This window comes from Meriones unguiculatus, chromosome 18 (genome assembly GCF_030254825.1).
Source record: "Meriones unguiculatus strain TT.TT164.6M chromosome 18, Bangor_MerUng_6.1, whole genome shotgun sequence".
In the NCBI taxonomy this organism is placed as follows: Eukaryota; Metazoa; Chordata; class Mammalia; order Rodentia; family Muridae; genus Meriones; species Meriones unguiculatus.
In genome coordinates, this window is record NC_083365.1 from 74,289,228 (window position 1) to 74,307,367 (window position 18,140).

Here is an 18,140-nt window from a genome sequence, read left to right on the forward strand (position 1 = left end):
CAATTCCCAGGAAGCTTCACTGCAGCGACGCCGACGTGCCGTAGCGGTTAGTCATCCTTCCTGGACTTCCTTCCACTTCCTGGACTCGGAACCCGAGGCTTCGCGGGCGCGCGCACATACGGATTTACGCAGCAGACGAGCACGGGCGCGCGCGACCCTGACGAGTGTGTGGTCACGTGGCGCAGGGGCGTGCTTCCCCGGCCTCGCACGCTCCTGTGCGCGTCCCCTGGGGGCCGCTGTCGGTCGTACGGGCCAGTGAGCAGCTGGGTCCTCGGACGAGGGGCCGGACCAGCCGGTGGTTGCCGGGGCCGCGAGGCCGGAGGACGAGGAGGGCGGGGCCGGCCGAGGGACCGCGGCGACGACCCAGCGAGCGAGCCCGGGCCTGAGGGGAGCGATGCTGTGGTTCCAGGGCGCCATTCCGGCGGCCATCGCGTCTGCCAAGAGGAGCGGAGCGGTCTTCGTGGTGTTCGTGGCAGGTGACTGGGAGCGGGCCCGAGAAGGAGAGCGCTTCTGGCTTCGTGGTTCTCGTTCGCGTCGAGTGAACCGGCGGGAGGAGCCGTGGTGGGCTGGTTCAGCAGCCCCGGACCTGTCGTCGGGTCCGCTCGGGTCTGTTCGGGACCGCTCGTCTCCGATCGGGACCAGGGGGGGTTCCGTAGCTCGGCTCCGGGCTTGCTCCGCTGCGGGGCCGGCCCGGAAGCCGAGCCTCAGGCCGGGGTCGGGCCCAGGCTCCCCAGCAGTCTGTCTGGGACTCCGGCGTGACCTCTCTCCTGTGCGGGAGCGCAGTCCAGGCCCTGTCCTCAAACCCTACCCTGCGAGGAGACTGCGCCCTGCAGGCCCTGGCAGTCGGTTGTCGCTAACAAACGCCCCAGACCCCCACCCCGGCGCCCCCTTAGTCCCCCGGGATCCCTTTTGCAGGGAGCTTGGACACCCTTCTATTAATCCCTGGTGTGCAGGTGGGCTGGGACGGGCCACTAGGCAGGCAGTCGGGTCTAGTAAGCTGTGAGCTGTCAAGAAAGCTGTGTCATGGGTAAGCCACAAAGAAACCACCTGAAGTCCACAGAGCTGTCCTGGACTGTTCCTGAAACATAGCCTTAGGCTCCACCGAGGACTACTCTTAGGGTAGAGCTAGAAGGGGACTCTGCGATGCAATAATTGCCTTATTACAAGTTGGCTTTAAAAAAAAAAAACAACTTTATTTTAATAGAGTTTTAAAAGTACACATTTAATGGTGAGTCTTCCTCTCTTCTAACATAAAATGTAGTTTTCCAGACATATGCCACCTTGTTCACCCTGTGTTGCTCTAGGTTATTTTGATCCATAGAGTCCTGTTTTATTGTGTATTTGCAGTCAGCCATCTGCTTCTGTAGTTTGGTATGTTCTTGTTAGGTTGGACCGGTTTGTGTGACAGTTAATTTGAAGTGTATTTCTTCAACCACTTGTGTTTGGTAACATTTTACGCACATCTTTTAAAAGTTCTATAACTTTGTCCATTTCTGTGAAGAAAAATGGCTGAAACATGAATTTGATTCAGCATTAACTTTTAAGTGTCAGTTTTGTTATGTTCAGTTTTTAGCTTAGTGCTTGCTGTTAATTAGAAGGGGATTGGGAGGGGATGAGGGAGGGGCTATAGCTGGGATACAAAGTCAATAAGCTAATTTATAAAAAAATAAATTTTAAAAAATTAGAAGGGCATAAATCATTTAGGTTATACTGGGGTTATATTATACTTAAATAAATACATTAGTCTTGTAATCCAGCAAGGAATAATAGTCATGTAAAAAATGCAAGGAATATAACACTTTAGTATGAGGTCAGTAATAGGTTTATGAGATTTTGGTATGATTGTAAGCCACCACATGGGGTTGGGAATTGAACCCAGGTTGGCCTCCCAGATAGTGGGATCAAAAGTGTGTAGGGTCTCTCTTTGTAGTGTAGGCTGTCCCCAAATTCACAATTGTCTTTTTGCCTCAGCCTCCCAAGGGCTTGAATTAGAGATGTGTGCCATCATGTCTGGTGTCTTTTTGCTTTTTTAAGCGTGGGGGCACACAGCAGCCCAGGCAGTGATGGCACATGTCTTTAATCCTAACACTTGGAAGGCAGAGGCAGATGGATCTCAGAGTTCAAGGCCAGCCTAGTCTACAAATCAAGTTCTAGGCTAGCCAACGGCTACACAGAGAAACCCTGTCTCAAACAAAGAAACAAAAAACAGTAGCTAGTGGTTGTGGTGCTAACCTTTAATCCCAGCACTTAGGAGGTAGAGGCAGGTAGATCTTTATAAGGCCAGCCTGGACTACTACTGAGTGATTTCCAGAACAGCCAAGGCTACACAAAGAAACCCTGTCTCGAAAAAGCAAATAAAAAAAAAGAAGAAGAAGAAGAAGAAGAAAAGCAGTTTTAGGTTATATGGGATAATAAATTAATAGAGAAATGAGATCTAGGATCATGTTATCCATGTTTTTGAACAGAATAAACAATTGATGATACTTAAACCTGCCTAAAAAGTACTAAGGTAATCAATTAATTTGATAGAAAAAATGTCTCCTTTGTGGTGAGGTCTAAACCTAGGGCTTCATTCATGCCAGTTAATTGCTCTACCTGCCCCTATTAACGGAACTACACCCCTAGTCGAAAATACTAGATTTGATTAAAAAGTATTGGAAAGCCATAGAAGTACTTGAAGTCTTAAACTCAATAGAGTTTTATGTATATACACACACTCTTCAGTAAATCTTACTGGGTTGAGCTGGTATTATATATAGTTAGACTATCAGCATTATATGTATTATATATCAGAATTATATATATTTAGAATATCAGCAACTATTGAATATTTGCAAAAAAAAAAAAATGTTAGGGATGGACAGTAGAGTCTGGCCCTTACCCTCTTTCAAAATGCAGTTAGCTTTTCTAGAGTTTTAGCTAGGTCATCCCAACACAAAATTGGATGGGTGTTGCTCTAGGGATCTATAGACACTGGGATCTAGAGAGCAGCACTCATCAGGTAGCACCTAACAGCCAGCTCCACTGTTGACGTGGGACTTGACATTGCTGTCTAGAATTCACACCTTAGAATCAAGGTACACCACACCACACCCCCTTCCTGCTAAATCACACACGAAAGACCCTCAAGATATTTTAAATAACTTCACAGGATTTTATACTGTACCATAGTCATAGCGATTCTCTTGTGCTTTGACTCAACACCACAGATTGTACATGAGCCCTAGAGCTTTGTTCATAATTTTGAAGAATATTTCCAGAACTTAACAATTTTCTAAGATCTGTGATCCCATCAATAATATACCAACCTTTAAAAAAAATTTCAACTTGTTAAGAAATGAAAAAGAAGCTGGGCATCATAGCATGCGCCTGTAATCCCAGCACTCACGGAGGCAAAGGCAGGAGGATCTCTGTGAGTTCAAGGCTAGCCTGGTCTACAAAGCCAGTTCAGGACAGTCAAGGCTACACAAAGAAACCTTGTCTCAAAAAAAAAAAAAAAAAAAAGATATCTATAACTAGAGGGAGTGATTTCCAGGGTGTTCAATGAAATATTTTAGGCCCAGAATTTGGGAGGTAGAGGCAAGAGAATTGTGAGTTCTAGCCTTAAACACATACATGTATCATATGTACACACAATATATAGGGTATGGAGAGATAGCTCAGCAGCTAAGAACATTTACTGCTTTTACAAAGGACCTGGGTTCTGTACCCATGTGGCAGCTCACAACCATCTATAGCTCTAGATTTGGGGATGTAATGCTTCCTCTGACCTCCACAGCCCCCTGTACATATGTGGTACACATATGCACACATAAGCCCATGCACACATAAAATATTTTTTAAATAAATAGTTATTCCAGGGAAAAAGTTTTAGGCAAGTTTTTGTTCTATGAAGTTGTATCCTTTTACTTTTTTAGAAGCTAGGTCCTGCTATTGCCCAGGCTGTCCTCAAACTCCTGGCTCAGTAATCCTGGCCTCAGCATTCCAACTATCTGCAGGCAGAGGCTACTACATCTGGCTTTGATGAATATATATTATTTGAATTAAGTAACTCACCTAATAATTAAATAAAAATTGTAGAATTGTATTAGAAACATGATATTTCAGCCAAATTAACAAGAATCTCCACTTGTAGCTGTTAAACTGAAAGAGGTAAAGACATAAAATTATGCCACCGTACAAAAATCTGATTTTTGAAGCAAAGACGTCTGTCTGGTCAGTGGTGTTGACTGAAAATTGTTCATGTCTGATACTGTTGCCTGCCCTCTTTGGTTAACATAGACCACAAAGTCTTTAAGGTTTGAGCAGTTGATGTGTCTTTACTCTGGATATTGTTGCTACCTTAAAAGCTTAGGGTCACCTAATTTTGTACCGTGGGTGACAATTTGACTAAAAACAGGGCCCTAAAAATACTGACAATGGCGACTGGTGATTCCAGTGAAACTCAGTGTTAAGAAGCTTCTCACTGAGAATTGCCTTCAGATGTTGCTGCCATCACACAGCTGAGTGAGAAACAGACGGTGCCAGTGGGATGTGACATTAGGGCCTTAACCTATTCAGCACAGGTAAGGGAATGAAAGGCACCTACTTCACAAAACCAGTATCCTTAGAGTTGACTCAAGCCTAGATATGTTCGTTGCCTTCATTTGTTATTCTCCCCCAGGGTTTCAGGCTAAATGTCACCATTGTACATTCTGTTAGATAAGCAGTGGTGTGGGTAGCCCTCATTAACTTCTCAGTTTTGTTTGTCTCACGGTCTTCATTGTTTATTATTTTCCTGGCTACACAGGCCTTTCCCTACGCAAGTATTCTTTCTGCATGGTGAACTTTTCTGTATTTAGTGTGGCTCAATTATCTTTGGTCCTACCGTAAATGCCACCTCATGGTGCATGTCTTCTTTAACCCTAGCATTTGGGAGTTGAAGGCCAGCTTGGTCTATATAGTGAGTTGGGACATCCAGGGCTATGTAGAGAGAAGACCGTGTCTCAGGAGAGGGGTTGGGGGAGCAGTTGGGGGAGAGAGAGAGAGCTTATCTGAACATAAGGAATTTTATTTATTTGTATATGTGTTCACATCCTGGAAATCAAACTCGGGTCTTTCTCAGGTCTTCTTGTTACTAACTGAACTATCTTCTCAACCCCAAATACTCTCATTCATAGCAGTTACTTCTTTAAGTATTGGTCGTTGTCTACTTGGATTTTTTGTTTTGTTTTGCACCATTAGATTTTAAGCTATGCTGACAGCAGTGTTTGATTTATATCTAGTATATAAACTCTATGCCTAGACAAAAGACCTGAAATAGAATAAAATATTGAATGAAAGAATGACTGCATAAGACCCCTCATTCTTTACTCCCTCCTTGAAGTGATTGTACAAAGGGTGTTGTTAAATAGCTATTTTCTAGGTGGATAGTTGCCTCATGGGGGGGGTATTATTTCTTTCCACCCCATTGTCTCTGCAGATACATTCATTTAAAATGTTCTCACTTGCAGATGGTACCTTTCGCCATTCTTTGTTGTAACTTCCATGTCCCATTTCCATGTCCAAATTTCTTAATGGATCTCATCTATTGAGATGTGCAGTCAAGAATTGTAGGCATGCCTCTATGCTTACTATGCCAGACACTTAAATTTTCATTCCAATAAACACTGAATATGTGCTGTATGCCTACATACTTAATACTACAGGTTCTGTTGAAAGGATTTCAGTCTTAAGATAACAGGAAAAACTGTCTTTGCCCTCATGGGACATTTTTTTTTTTTTTCTAATTGGGAAAGAAAGACGGTAAATAAAAAAGATACTTAAGATGCATAGTGTACTAGACCTGTAGTGGTTTTTGTTGTCCAATTTTGTATAGTAAAGTTCTTTAAAAAACAAAACAACAAAAACAGCTTTTTTTTTTTTTTTTTTTTTGTAATGTTAAGTGGTGCTGGAGAGAGGATGGTTCACTTCCTGCTCTTACAGGGACCCCAAGTTCAGGTCCCAAAAGCTACATGATAGCCAATTGCTGTGTAAGAATAGACACCCTAGTGGGACAAGCTAAGAGCATTTGCTCCTCTTTCACAGGACCCAAGTTCAGTACCCAGCACCATAGGGTAGCTTACAAGTGTCCTTAACTCTAGTTCCAGGGAATCTTATGCCTTCTTCTACCTCTTTGAGTACCAGGCATACATGTGATGCACATATATATGCAGAAAAAAAAAAACATAAAATAAAAATAAGTAAATATGAAAAAGAAAAATAAACCCAGCAGGGAAAACCCATTTAGACTACTATGAATGCCTGGGTGACCTCTGCCAGCTATGCTTGTAGTGGAAGCTATAAGAAGTAATTGTATTTGTGTGTGTGTTTTCAAATAGTCAACTGAAGTTAGATTTTTGGGTTTTGGGATTTGTTTTTGTGTTTGCTAGGCTAGGGATCAAACCAAGGGCTTTATGCATCCTAGACATGCACTCTACCATGGGACCACATCCACAATTTGAGAAAGATCGGTTTTCAAATGTGGTTGTTGAAAAAGTACTTGCTTGGGCTAGAGAGAAGGCTCAGAGGTTAAGAACACTGGCTGTTCTTCCAAAGGTTCTGAGTTCAATTCCCAACAACCACATGGTGGCTCATAACCATCTATGATGAGATCTGGTGCCATCTTCTGGCCCGCAGGCAGAATACTGTATAAATAACAAATCTTAAAAAAAAAAAAGTACTTGCTAAGTTGGTGTGGTAGTGCATGCCTTTAATCCTAGCACTTGGGAGACAGACAGGATGATGTCTGAGTCGAAGGCCAGCCTGGTCTACACATCATGCTCCAGGACTGCACAGAGACCCTATCTCAAAAAAAGGAAGGAAAATATATGTTTGCTACTCTTGCAGAGGACCAGTTTGGTTCCCAGCACCCACATGGCAGCTCACAACTGTCTGTAACTCTATTTCCAGGGGTTCTAAAGCCATCTTCTTGCCTTGGGCACTGCACACATGTGATGCTCTTAAATACATGCAAGGCAAAATATTCAGACACACAAAAAAGTTGAAAGAAAAAAAATATTGTGGATTATCTTTTATTTGGAGTTCTAGTTTCACAGGGGAAAGAATTTAGAATTAGAAAATCCCAGCTTTGTGTTTTTAAGAGTCCTTGAAATGTTCTGACAGGTGATGATGAACAGTCTACACAGATGGCTGCAAGTTGGGAAGATGAGAAAGTGACAGAAGCATCTTCAAACAATTTTGTTGCTATTAAAATTGATACCAAAAGGTATGTTTATGCTCTAATGTTTCATTACTTTTTTATTTTGTAATGGTCTTTTGTTGTTACTTATGATGGTATCTTAAACTATTAAGAATGTTAATTTTATGGATATGTGTATACAGTTTTGAGTCACCATGTGGATGCTAGAAGTCAAACCTAGTCCTCTGGAAGAGCAGCCTGTGCTCTTAACCACTGAGCCATCTCTCCAGCCCCCAGGATTTTTTTTATTTAGGTATATTTGTTCTTAAGTAAGCAAGATAAGATATTACTTCTGTTTTTGTGTTGTTTTGGTTTTATCTGTTTGTTTGTTCAAGATGGGTTCTTACTGTGTAGCTCTGGCTGTCCTGTAACTCACTGTGTAGACCATGTATAGACCAGGCTGACTTCAGACTCACAAAAATCTGCCTCTGGAGCATTGGGATTCTATCAGATCCAGGCACCACTTTTTGGGTTATAAGAACTGATGACTTTTTAATCTGAAAGTTATAAAACAACAATTAAAAGAACAACAAAAAAAGTCTTATCAAATAAAATTCACATTTCTCTCCTTCCATCTTAGTGCTATGACAACTAGTAATTTTTACAAAGTGCTTATGATTGGTATAGCAAATTTAATGAAAACAACCTAGTATTTAGGAAATAGCTGAATTCATGGAATGATTTTTTTTTCCTACAGTGAAGCCTGTCTGCAATTTTCACAAATTTGTATCCTTTCATTGAAGAATTGATTTCATGATGTTTTGCTTTGTTTTGTATTTTATAAAATGTATTGTTTCAAGCATGAATTATTAGACTTAATTGGCCTGTCCAGATCCTGTAGTATGTGTTCCATCCAGCTTCTTTATAGGAGACAGCGGAATCCCTTTGGAAGTAATAGCAGGGAGTGTGTCTGCAGATGAACTTGTTTCAAGAATTCACAAAGTCCAGCAGGTAAGACAGAACCAGACTTATTTTAAGATTTTATTTTTAATCCTCAATGGCTCCTATTGAAAGATTTTTTTTTTAATTCCTGCCTTAATCTCATTAATTGTGATTTATTTACTTCTGGATTTTTGAGATAGGGTCCTAGAACTCTCTCTGTGTACACCAGGCTAGCCTCAAATGTCTGAGAACTACCTACCTCTGCCTCCTGAATGCTGGGATTAAAGACGTGTGCCAGCATGCCTGGAAGTTTTCCAGTTTAAAACAATTTTTTTTTTTTTTTTTAATTTGAGTGTGTGGGGGGGACACATGACCGATTGTATGTGTGTGCTCCACATGCGTTCAGGTGCTCGAGGTGATCAGAGGGCATTGGATCCCTTGAAACTAGGTTATAAAGTGATTGTGCCCATTTGATGTGAGTGACCCACATCCTCAGTAAGAGCAGCAAATGCTGTTAACCTCTGAGCCATCTCTCTGCCACCAGAGATCTTCTAGCATTTTAAAATAATTTGGGTCTTCTGTCTCTTTCCATTGTATTAGTTGGGTAAGGAAAGGTTTGTCAATCTTCCTTACTACCTCATTAATTTCATCTTTATTATTTCTTGCTATCTACAGCTCTAAGATTTGGATTGTTCATATTTTCTGGAACTTTGGGGTACAAGACTTTTTTTAATTTAATTATCTATTTGAGTATAGAAAACAACCGCAGCACTAAGATCGGTGTAGGTTGGAAAACCTGCCTTTGTGTTTTCAAGGCTTTTGAGTATTAATCACCTTTTAGTGTCTGTGTCTGTGCCTGTGTGAGTATCAAGTACATTCCTGGAACCTTAGTTCTCAAACTACACAGTGAAGAAAGTAAGAGTGACTCCAGAATATTATTTACCTCATGGCCTTCAATTCAGAGCTGTCTAGCTCCAGGTTAATTCTCAGTTGATGAACTCTGTTTCTGGCCACTGGTATGGGGATATTTCAGCACATTCCCTAGCCCAGGCAGCTTCCTACCACCTGTATTCTTCATCCCATCTTGCTCTCCACAGTTGTCTGTTTGGACTTTCTCTCACTCATGGGCTGTGAGAGACCAAATTGATGCTTCCCAGCCATGTATGTGCTGATCTCAGGCCCCTGAGGTAGCTCAGTTCTTAACAATAGATATTCTCTGAAGATAACACAGAACTGCCCTCTGAATAATATAGCTTGTCCAAGAAGGATTGCCCCAACCAGCGATCCATCTTCAAAGAAACACCTGCTATGATTTGAAGCCTTTGGGAGAAGTGAGCTTGTCCTGAGAATGGTACTTCCTGTCTTTGATCTACCTTGCCTTTTGGAAGTGTCTCAAGTCCCCTCCCCTGGCTAGAAAAGTCAGTCTGCTTTAAAACTTTTAAACTTTTTTTCCTGAAGAAAGAAAATTGTGTTCTTCTCAATTGCATAACTTGGTTGGTTTGTTTGGTTTTGGTTTTGGTTTTGAGAAAGGGTCTCTATATAGCCCTGGCTGTCCTAGAACTCTGTAGACCAGGCTGACCTTGAGCCTACAGAGATTTACTTCCCTCTGCCTGGGATTAAAGACTTGTGCCGCCATGTTCAGCCCATAATATGGTTTTTGTTGTGTCTAGGACTCTACATTTTCAATTTTCCTACTGAGGGTTAGTACCTCTACTCTTATAAGGAGTGTGTGTGTGTGTGTGTGTGTGTGTGTGTGTGTGTGCGTGTGTGGATAACTCATCTACCATAAAATATCTATACAGTCTCACATTAAGTTCTGATTTTTTTCCTCCCAAGATGCACTCATCAAAAGGTGAAACATCAGTGACAAATGACAGCCAGTCAGAAAGTTCAGTATCTACCCCATCTGCCTCATTTGAACCTAATGACGTATGTGAAAATACTGAGTCCAGAAATGCAGAGCTTTGTGAAACACCAGCTACTTCTGACATAAAATCAGATATTGCAACAGGTATCGTAAAAATATTCCTTCATTTATATTTAAGGTCATGGATTAGTCTTACTGTAGCATCCTAGACAGATAATCAAGCCTTTTCAAATGGGGTTACGCCCTGATAAACCCAGCCTAGGGCTAGGGCTTCATTTAGCTGCTAGAGTGTGTATCATTCTGTCAGGCACAGTGGTGAATTTCTGTCGTCCTAATACTCAAGAGGCAAGATTAATAGGTGATTTATACCTTTTGCAAGTTGCATTAAATACAGTATTCGCATGCGTGTACATGTGTGTGATGGGGGGGGTTGGTTTTTTGAAATTCTCTGTAGTCCTGGCTGTTCTGGAACTCACTCTGTAAACCAGGCTGGCCTCAAGCTAATGCAGTCTTATTTCATTTTAATTTAATAATCAAGGAGGAGACTGCACCGGTCATGACAATGCTTCTCAGGAGCCCAATGGATGTTCAAACCAGAGACCAGCAGAGGACCTCACCGTCAGAGTGGAAAGGTTTACTTTTGCTTTTGAAGAAGCATTTATTTAATACATTACAGTTTCTAGTCATTTTGTTAACTTGAGTGAAACCTGAACAATTCAAATGAAGATTCAGAGTTGCAGGTTTAAATATTTTGGTTGCCTCAATAACTATTCCATAAAAATTAAAACTAGGGTACAACTTTTCTGTGTCTTTAAAGTTGTCAGTCAGCTACAGATATGAGTACTTGTTCTAAGAGTCCCTTTTGGTAAATGTATGTGTATGTCCATCTGTTACTTTTGCTTTTCTTTCTTTTTTTGTTTAAATATTTTATTAGTCCTTTGAGAAATTAGGCACATGCCTACAATGTATTTTCATTATATTCACCCCACTCCTTGCAGGTGCACGCCCACCCCACCCCACCCCACCCCTGTCTCATAGATCACTGGAGTTCTGCCTGCACGTGTACCTGAACACCAGAAGAGGGAACCAGATTTTTGTTATAGATGGTTGAGCCATCATGTGGTTGTTGGGAATTGAACTCAGGACCTTTGGAGAAAAAGACAGTGTTCTTAACCTCTGAGCCATCTCTCCAGCTCCCGCTTTTATTTCTTTATGCCAGAAAAATAATAAGCTCCAGATGAACTAAAACGTAGTTCATATTGTACATAAGTATTGAGCCAGGGTTCTGCATAACTGTCTGCTAAATGTCTTATTTTTATATAAATGTCATTTTTTTATTCTTCGGATTAATCCATTAAACATCTCTGATCTGTTGTAGTTTCTAGTTTGGGGCTTATAAAAATAATTATAAATTTTATCTGTTATGCTGAGTTAATGCCTAATAATATTTGTAATTCTAAACAAAACCTTTTATGTAGAAGTTAAAAATACTTCTTAGAGAAGACTGATGTCTGGCTCAGTGCTAGAATGCTTAGCAGACATGAGGTCCTGAGTTACACCCTTAGCTCTGCAAAATAGTAATAATGATTTAATGAATAAAATAAAACTCCTTCAAAGGAATTGTCTTCTTGGCCACTTGCAACTGGAAATACAGGCAGTTGTGAGTGTCAAGAGGTGGGTTATAGAGCTAGTCAGTACTTGTGCATGCCATTAATCTCAGTACTTGGTAGGCATAGGCAGGCAGATCTCTGAGGCCAGCCTTGTCGACAGATCGAGTTCCAGGCCAGCCAGGGATACAAAGAGAAACTCTGTCTTAAAAAACAAAAACAAAGGAAAAAACATCCCTCCAAAAAAGTTGTTGGCTATGGGAATAGAACTTTGGTGGTCCAGTGCAAGAGCAGTATAAGCTTTTAACTGCTAAGCCATCTCTGCAGCTTAAATTTATATTTTTTTCAAGTACAACCAATCAGATAAATCATCAGAAAGTGAGAACTCTATATATAAATATAAGACAGTTAAGGTTAGAAACAGGCTTCTGAGGAACTCCTCTTTAGTTCATGGATTTATACAAGGAACAGGAGATGGGCAGATAAACTATTGCTGTACTTTCAGGGGGATTAAATTTGGTTTCTATGTTTACCTTTGTTTTAGCTAAGTAAAACTTTTTCTTCAGACAGTATAATTGTATAGCCCCTAGTTAGCCTCTGCTTCCTAAATGATAATATTAAAGGTATACATCATCATGCCTGCCCAACAGAATTCTTAATTGTGTTTTTGAATAATATAATCTCTCTTGGTGTTTTGTTTTTTAAACAGACTAACAAAAAAACTTGAAGAAAGGAGAGAAGAGAAAAGGAAGGAAGAAGAACAGGTAGAGCTCACACTTACCAGTGTTTTACTCTCTGTTACTTAAGGTGTATTTGATTTGTTTTCCAATTTAGCAGACCTAGGATGATGTCCTTAGAGCTCAGTGTTGTATCGTGGTGAAGGAAATTATCAATGCTGTGCACTAAGATTATACTGTATACATTTTAGAATCTTGGTTGTTTGTGTGTTGACACAAACAACTATGCAGCCCATGCTGGCAGAGAAAATATTAGGGCTGCAAGGGGGTTCCATGCTCAGCTGTTTATTTTCTTTTTTACAAATTACTAAGAATAATTGAATAATCTTTTTTTCCTCTGTTCAGTGAGTCTTTAATACTAATTATATAATTATATAAAGGAAGATGTTCTAAAATTGCTAGACTTGAGGAAGGTCAAATTTGTAGACATACTCCTGAATTTTTAATCTAACATTTCATTCTAGTGTACTCATCATCTTTCTCAGAGAAATTATGCCTCATCTCTTTGGGGTCTCTTTTTTTTTTTTTTTCAAGCCAAATAATTGATTACCGTTTTGTAATCAATTATTATACAGGGTAGCACATTTGCCCTAGAACCTAAGAACTTGTTAATTCTGTTTGGCTACAGAGTACACTGAGGCTACTGTACTCTTAACAGAGCCACTGACAAGTCTATAACTTGATAGACACTTGACCATTAATCATGCTGTCAATAAAATTATTTTTTTAGAGATTTATTTATTTTATTATGTATGCAATGTTCTGTCTGCATGTACACCTGAACGCCAGAAGAGGGCACCAGATCTCATCATAGATGGTTGTGAGCCACCATGTGGTTGCTGGGAATTGAACTCAGGACCTCTGGAAGAGCAAGCGATGCTCTTAACCTCTGAGCCGTCTCTCCAGCCCCCAATAGAGTTATTTTTTAAATTATTTTGCCTGCATGAATATCTATTCAACACTTGTATGCCTGGTACCTATGGAGTCTGGAAGAGGTTCTTTGGAACTAGAGATATAGACAGTTGTGAGCTGTCATGTGGGTGCTGGGTTCAAACCTAAGTCTTCAGAAAGACAGCCAGTATGCTTAATAACTGAGTCATCTCTTAGCTCCTTTTTAAAATTAGTGTGTGTGTGTATTTGAGATCACTTAACTACTTGCAGTAATCTGTTTTCTCTTTCAGTTATATGAGTCCATAGTGTAAACTTTACTGGCTGGTGCCTCACCAACAACATTTTATGAAGTTCTGTTCTTTTTTTTTTTTTCCCAAGATTTAGTTATGTGTATGGGGTGTTTCGTCTGCATGTACATTTGCACACCAGAAGGTGCTACTAGATCCCATAGAGCTATAGTTATAGACAGTAGTAAGCTGCCTTGTAGGTGCTGGTAATTGAACTCAAGACCTCTGGGAGAGCAGCAAGTGCTGTTAACCAGCAAGCCATCTTTTCAGCCCCTAAGTTCTATTTGTTTGTTTGTTTGTTTTGTCTTTTTTGTTGTTTTGTTTCTTTGTTTTGTTTTGTTTTTAGTTTCCCAGAATACGGTGTCTCTGTGTAGCCTTGGCTGTCCTGGACTCACTTTGTAGACTAGGCTGGCCTCAAATCTGCCTGTCTCTGCCTCCCAGACTGCTCAGATTGCAGGCATGCGCCTCCGTGCCCGGCTAAGTCCTGTTCTTCTAACTGCATACTATAATCAGCCTTTTTTATATCAAAATACTGTCTGGGACAGAAAGTTGGGTTATGGTTTCAGTTTATAAAACTTTTCTTTGATTCAGAGAGAGATTAAGAAGGAAATTGAAAGGAGAAAAACTGGAAAGGAAATGTTGGATTATAAAAGAAAACAAGAAGAAGAATTAACAAAAAGAATGTTAGAAGAAAGAAGCAGAGAAAAGGCAGAAGACAGAGCGGCTCGAGAGCGCATCAAGCAGCAGATTGCATTGGTAAGCTTTGCTGTGGACCCCATTTGTTTATTCACTCTGAGCCAGCACTTTGCTGTGTAGCCAAGGCCATCCCTGAATTTGGGATTCTCTCAGCTGAGTCTGTAAGTACAGAGATTGTAGAAGTAAGCCACTAGTGTTTACTTTAAATGCTTGACTCCATGACATTTGTGATCTTGTTTCTTCACACAGGATGGATGGCTTTTCAGTCATTACCAAACAGTGCACATAATAGCTCATTTTAATAATGAAAAGACTATCAATCTGGGCTTCCTTTTTTAAAGGAATTACGTATTGAATTTAAATAGTTAAAGAAAAATTAATAGATAATTATTTTAATTTTTAGTATTTTTTTCTTTCTTCCTCCAAAAATGATTTTTAAAATATTTCTCTTGCCCAGCAGTGGTGACACTCAGAAGGCAGAGACAGGCAGATTGTGAGTTTGAGGGCCAGATGATCTGTAGAGTGAGTTCCAAGTCAGCCAGCACTACACAGAGAAACCCTGTTTTGGAAAATCAAAAGAAAAAACAATTTTTTTCTTAAGATTTTTTTTTTTTTATTATTTTGGAGGTTGGAGAGATGGCTCCACAGTTAAGAGCACTGACTGTTCTTCCAGGTGACCCAGGTTCAATTCCCAGCACCCGCATGGCAGTTTACAACTGTCTATAACTCTAAGATCTGACTCCCTCACACAGACATACATACAGGCAAAACATCAATGCACATAAATTAAAGATAAATAAAATTTTGAAAAAGATGTATTCATTTCACATGTGTGAGTGTTTTTGCCTTTTGAATGCATGTTGTGCATGTCTGTTGCCCTCAGGGGCCAGAAGGCGGCTTTGGATCCTCTGGGGCTAGAGTTGATAGATGATAAGTCACCATGTCAGTACTAAGAACTGAATCCAGATCCTATATTAGAGCCACAGTGCTCTAAACCACTGAGCCACCTCTCTACCCTCCCCATCAAAAAACCTTGATTTGGGGGCTGGAGAGATGGCTCAGAGGTTAAAAGCACCAGTTGCTCTTCCAGAGGTCCTGAGTTCAATTCCCAGCAACCACATGGTGGCTCACAACCATCCGTAATGAAATCTGATGCCCTCTTCTGGCGTGCAGCTGTACATGCAGACAGAATACTGTATAAATAATAAATAAATAAATCTTTTTTTAAAAAACCCTTTTATTTGTGTGTGTGTGTTAGTGACACATTTGGAGGTCAGAGAGCAACTTTCTGAATCGGTTCTCTCCTTCAGAATTCAGTATGGGTTCTGGGGCTTGAACTAAGGTCACCAGGCTCATACAGAAAGTGCTTTTACCTTGAATCTACCTCACTACCTCAAGATAAGGTGCTTTGTGTTTGTGGAAGTTTGGGGGGATGTTGTGTGTTTCATTTTATGTAGGGCTGTGTGTATGTAGCTATATGTGGGTATAGGTGTGTCAGTAGGAGGACATGTGCACACCTATACTGTGTGTATAGGTGTCCTCAGACCAGAGGTGTCAAATCCCCTGTTACTGGAGTTAGAGATGGCCATGAGCTTTCTGATATGTGTGTTAGGAACTGAACGCAGGTCCTTTCGAAGAGCAGCGGTTGCTCTTAACCACTGAGCCATTTCTATAACCACCCAAAATAAATTTAAAGTTATTTTCTTCATGTTACTTTGTTTTTTTGTTTTGGACAAAGTCTCACATATACCTCTGGCTGCTCTGGAACTTGATATGTAGATCAGGCTAGCCTGAAAACCATAGATTACTGAGGTTAAAGGCATATTATTAAGAATTAAAGGCAGGTTATTAAGAATTTTCTAAGGCAGGCAATTTTGACATACACCTTTATTCCCAGCATAGAAATAGGCAGAGCTCTGTGAGTTGGAGGTTACTCTGCTCTATATAGCGAGTTCCAGGACAGCCATGGCTACACAAAGAAACCCTGTCTACAAAAAGCAAAACAAAATGAAATGAAATTTCTAAGAAAGGGCAGCTTTGAAAGATTCTTTAGTTGGGAATGGTGGTGCATGCCTTTAATCTCAGCACTTTGGAGGTCTACAAAGGGAATCACAGGCCGGTTGGGGCCAAACAGTGAAACTGTCCCAAAAAAACCAAAACAACAACAACAACCAAAAAAAAAAAAAAACAACAACAACAAAAAAAAAACCCTAGAAAACAAACTAAGAATTTGTTATTTTGCAGTCTCCATAGAAGCATTATTTGTGAGGGAGAGACTTTGAAAATATTTAGATACAACTCAAGGTTTAGAGTATTTTTACAGCAGGTACTTTTCTTTTTTAAATTATTTTTTATTTTATGTATATAAATGTTTTGCCTAGATGTGTGTATGTACACCACATGCATGCAGTGCTCACAGAGGCCAGAAGAGATCCCCTAGGACTGCAGTTACAGAGGTTTTTTAGTTGCCATGTGGATACCGGGAACCCACATCCTCTGGAAGAACAGTCTGAACCACTAAGCCCTTTCTCTAGCCCAGCAGTTGCTTTTTAAGTAAAGCTATTGTATATATACGAAAAGTATTCCTGCCTGAATATTGTTTAACACTCACTCATTAAACATCAACCTTGTGCCAATTTTGTTCCACAGGTATGGAGCCAGTTCATTTGTGTGTGTGTGTGTGTGTGTAATAGTAACTCAGATTCTTGACAGTTGCTATTTAGAAAACAAACAAAAACTCAGATCTTAAATGTATAAAGTTTGCATGTGAACTTAAAGAATTTCATGTGTTTGTGTTTATTCCTTGTGTTTAGACTTGTGTAGATTCTGACATCGAGAAGTAATGATGTATCTAATGATGTTTTACTTCAAAGGATCGTGCAGAAAGAGCTGCTCGTTTTGCAAAGACAAAGGAAGCAGAGGCTGCCAAAGCTGCTGCCTTGTTGGCCAAACAGGCAGGAGCAGAAGCCAAGAAGGAGTCTTGTGCACGAGACAGAAGGTACTTCTTGTTTTATAAACTTCACCCTGAAATGCTATGCATCTGGGGATGGTTAGTATTTGTTTTACTTGAGATCAGATCTTCCTGTGTTGCCCTACCTAACCTAAAACTCATTATGTAGGCCAGGCTGGCCTTAAACTCACAGAGATCCACCTGCCTCTACCTCCAAACTGCTGGGTTTAGAGACATATGCCACCAAGCCCAGCTCCTAGTTAGTATTTATCTATTTTTTGTTTTGTTTTGTTTTGTTTTTAAATTTTATGGTTTTGTGTAAAGATTTATTTATTTGTGCAGCATTCTTCCTATACACAAGAAGAGGGCACCAGATCTCACTATAGATGGTTATGAGCCACCATGTGGTTGCTGGGAATTGAACTTAGGACCTTTGGAAGAACAGCCAGTGTTCTTAACCTCAAAGTAATCTCTCTAGCCCTTATCTATAATTTTTGATATTGGACAATTGTTAACTTTTCATGATCCAATATTATGGCTGGGTGTGGTGGTGCACACCTTTAATCCTAACACTTGGGAGGTAGGCAGATCTCTGAGTTTGAGGCTGACATAGTGAGTTCCAGAGCTACATGGTGAGACCCTGTCTCAAAAAATTATTTTTCAAAATTTTGATTTCTTGGAAGGGCTATAGAAATGGCTCAGAGATTGGGAGCACTTGCTACTCTTCCAGAGGACCCAAGTTCTGGCTTCCAAGGGCACCTATATAAAAAAGTGTAAGTCTTATATAGTAAAAAATAAAAAGGTTATTGAAAGAATTAAAACCAAAATGGAAAACTACTCTGTTCATTCCTCAGAAGTCATAGTGTTAAGATGGTCATACTAGAGGCTGGAAAGGTGGTTAATTAGTTAAGAATGCCCACTGTGCAATCATAAGGACCAGAATTCAGATCCCAGCACTGATGTTAACAAGCCAGGGGTCCACCAGATGTCTATAGCCCAGCTCG

General features: G+C 40.3%; 1 protein-coding gene across 2 annotated transcripts in view; it reads left to right on the forward strand.

Annotated features, from left to right (window-relative positions):
* The first annotated feature begins 249 nt into the window (after positions 1-249).
* Positions 250-18,140, forward strand: part of Ubxn4 (UBX domain protein 4) — a 29,301-nt gene continuing 11,410 nt past the window's right edge. For both annotated transcript variants that reach the window (XM_021648617.2, XM_021648616.2), the window contains exons 1-9: positions 250-476; positions 7,144-7,246; positions 7,917-7,945; positions 8,052-8,170; positions 9,938-10,112; positions 10,507-10,600; positions 12,285-12,339; positions 14,082-14,246; positions 17,060-17,184. In XM_021648617.2, the coding sequence (XP_021504292.1) occupies positions 395-476; positions 7,144-7,246; positions 7,917-7,945; positions 8,052-8,170; positions 9,938-10,112; positions 10,507-10,600; positions 12,285-12,339; positions 14,082-14,246; positions 17,060-17,184 (947 nt within the window). In that variant the 5' untranslated portion in view covers positions 250-394. The remainder of the gene's footprint in view (positions 477-7,143; positions 7,247-7,916; positions 7,946-8,051; positions 8,171-9,937; positions 10,113-10,506; positions 10,601-12,284; positions 12,340-14,081; positions 14,247-17,059; positions 17,185-18,140) is intronic.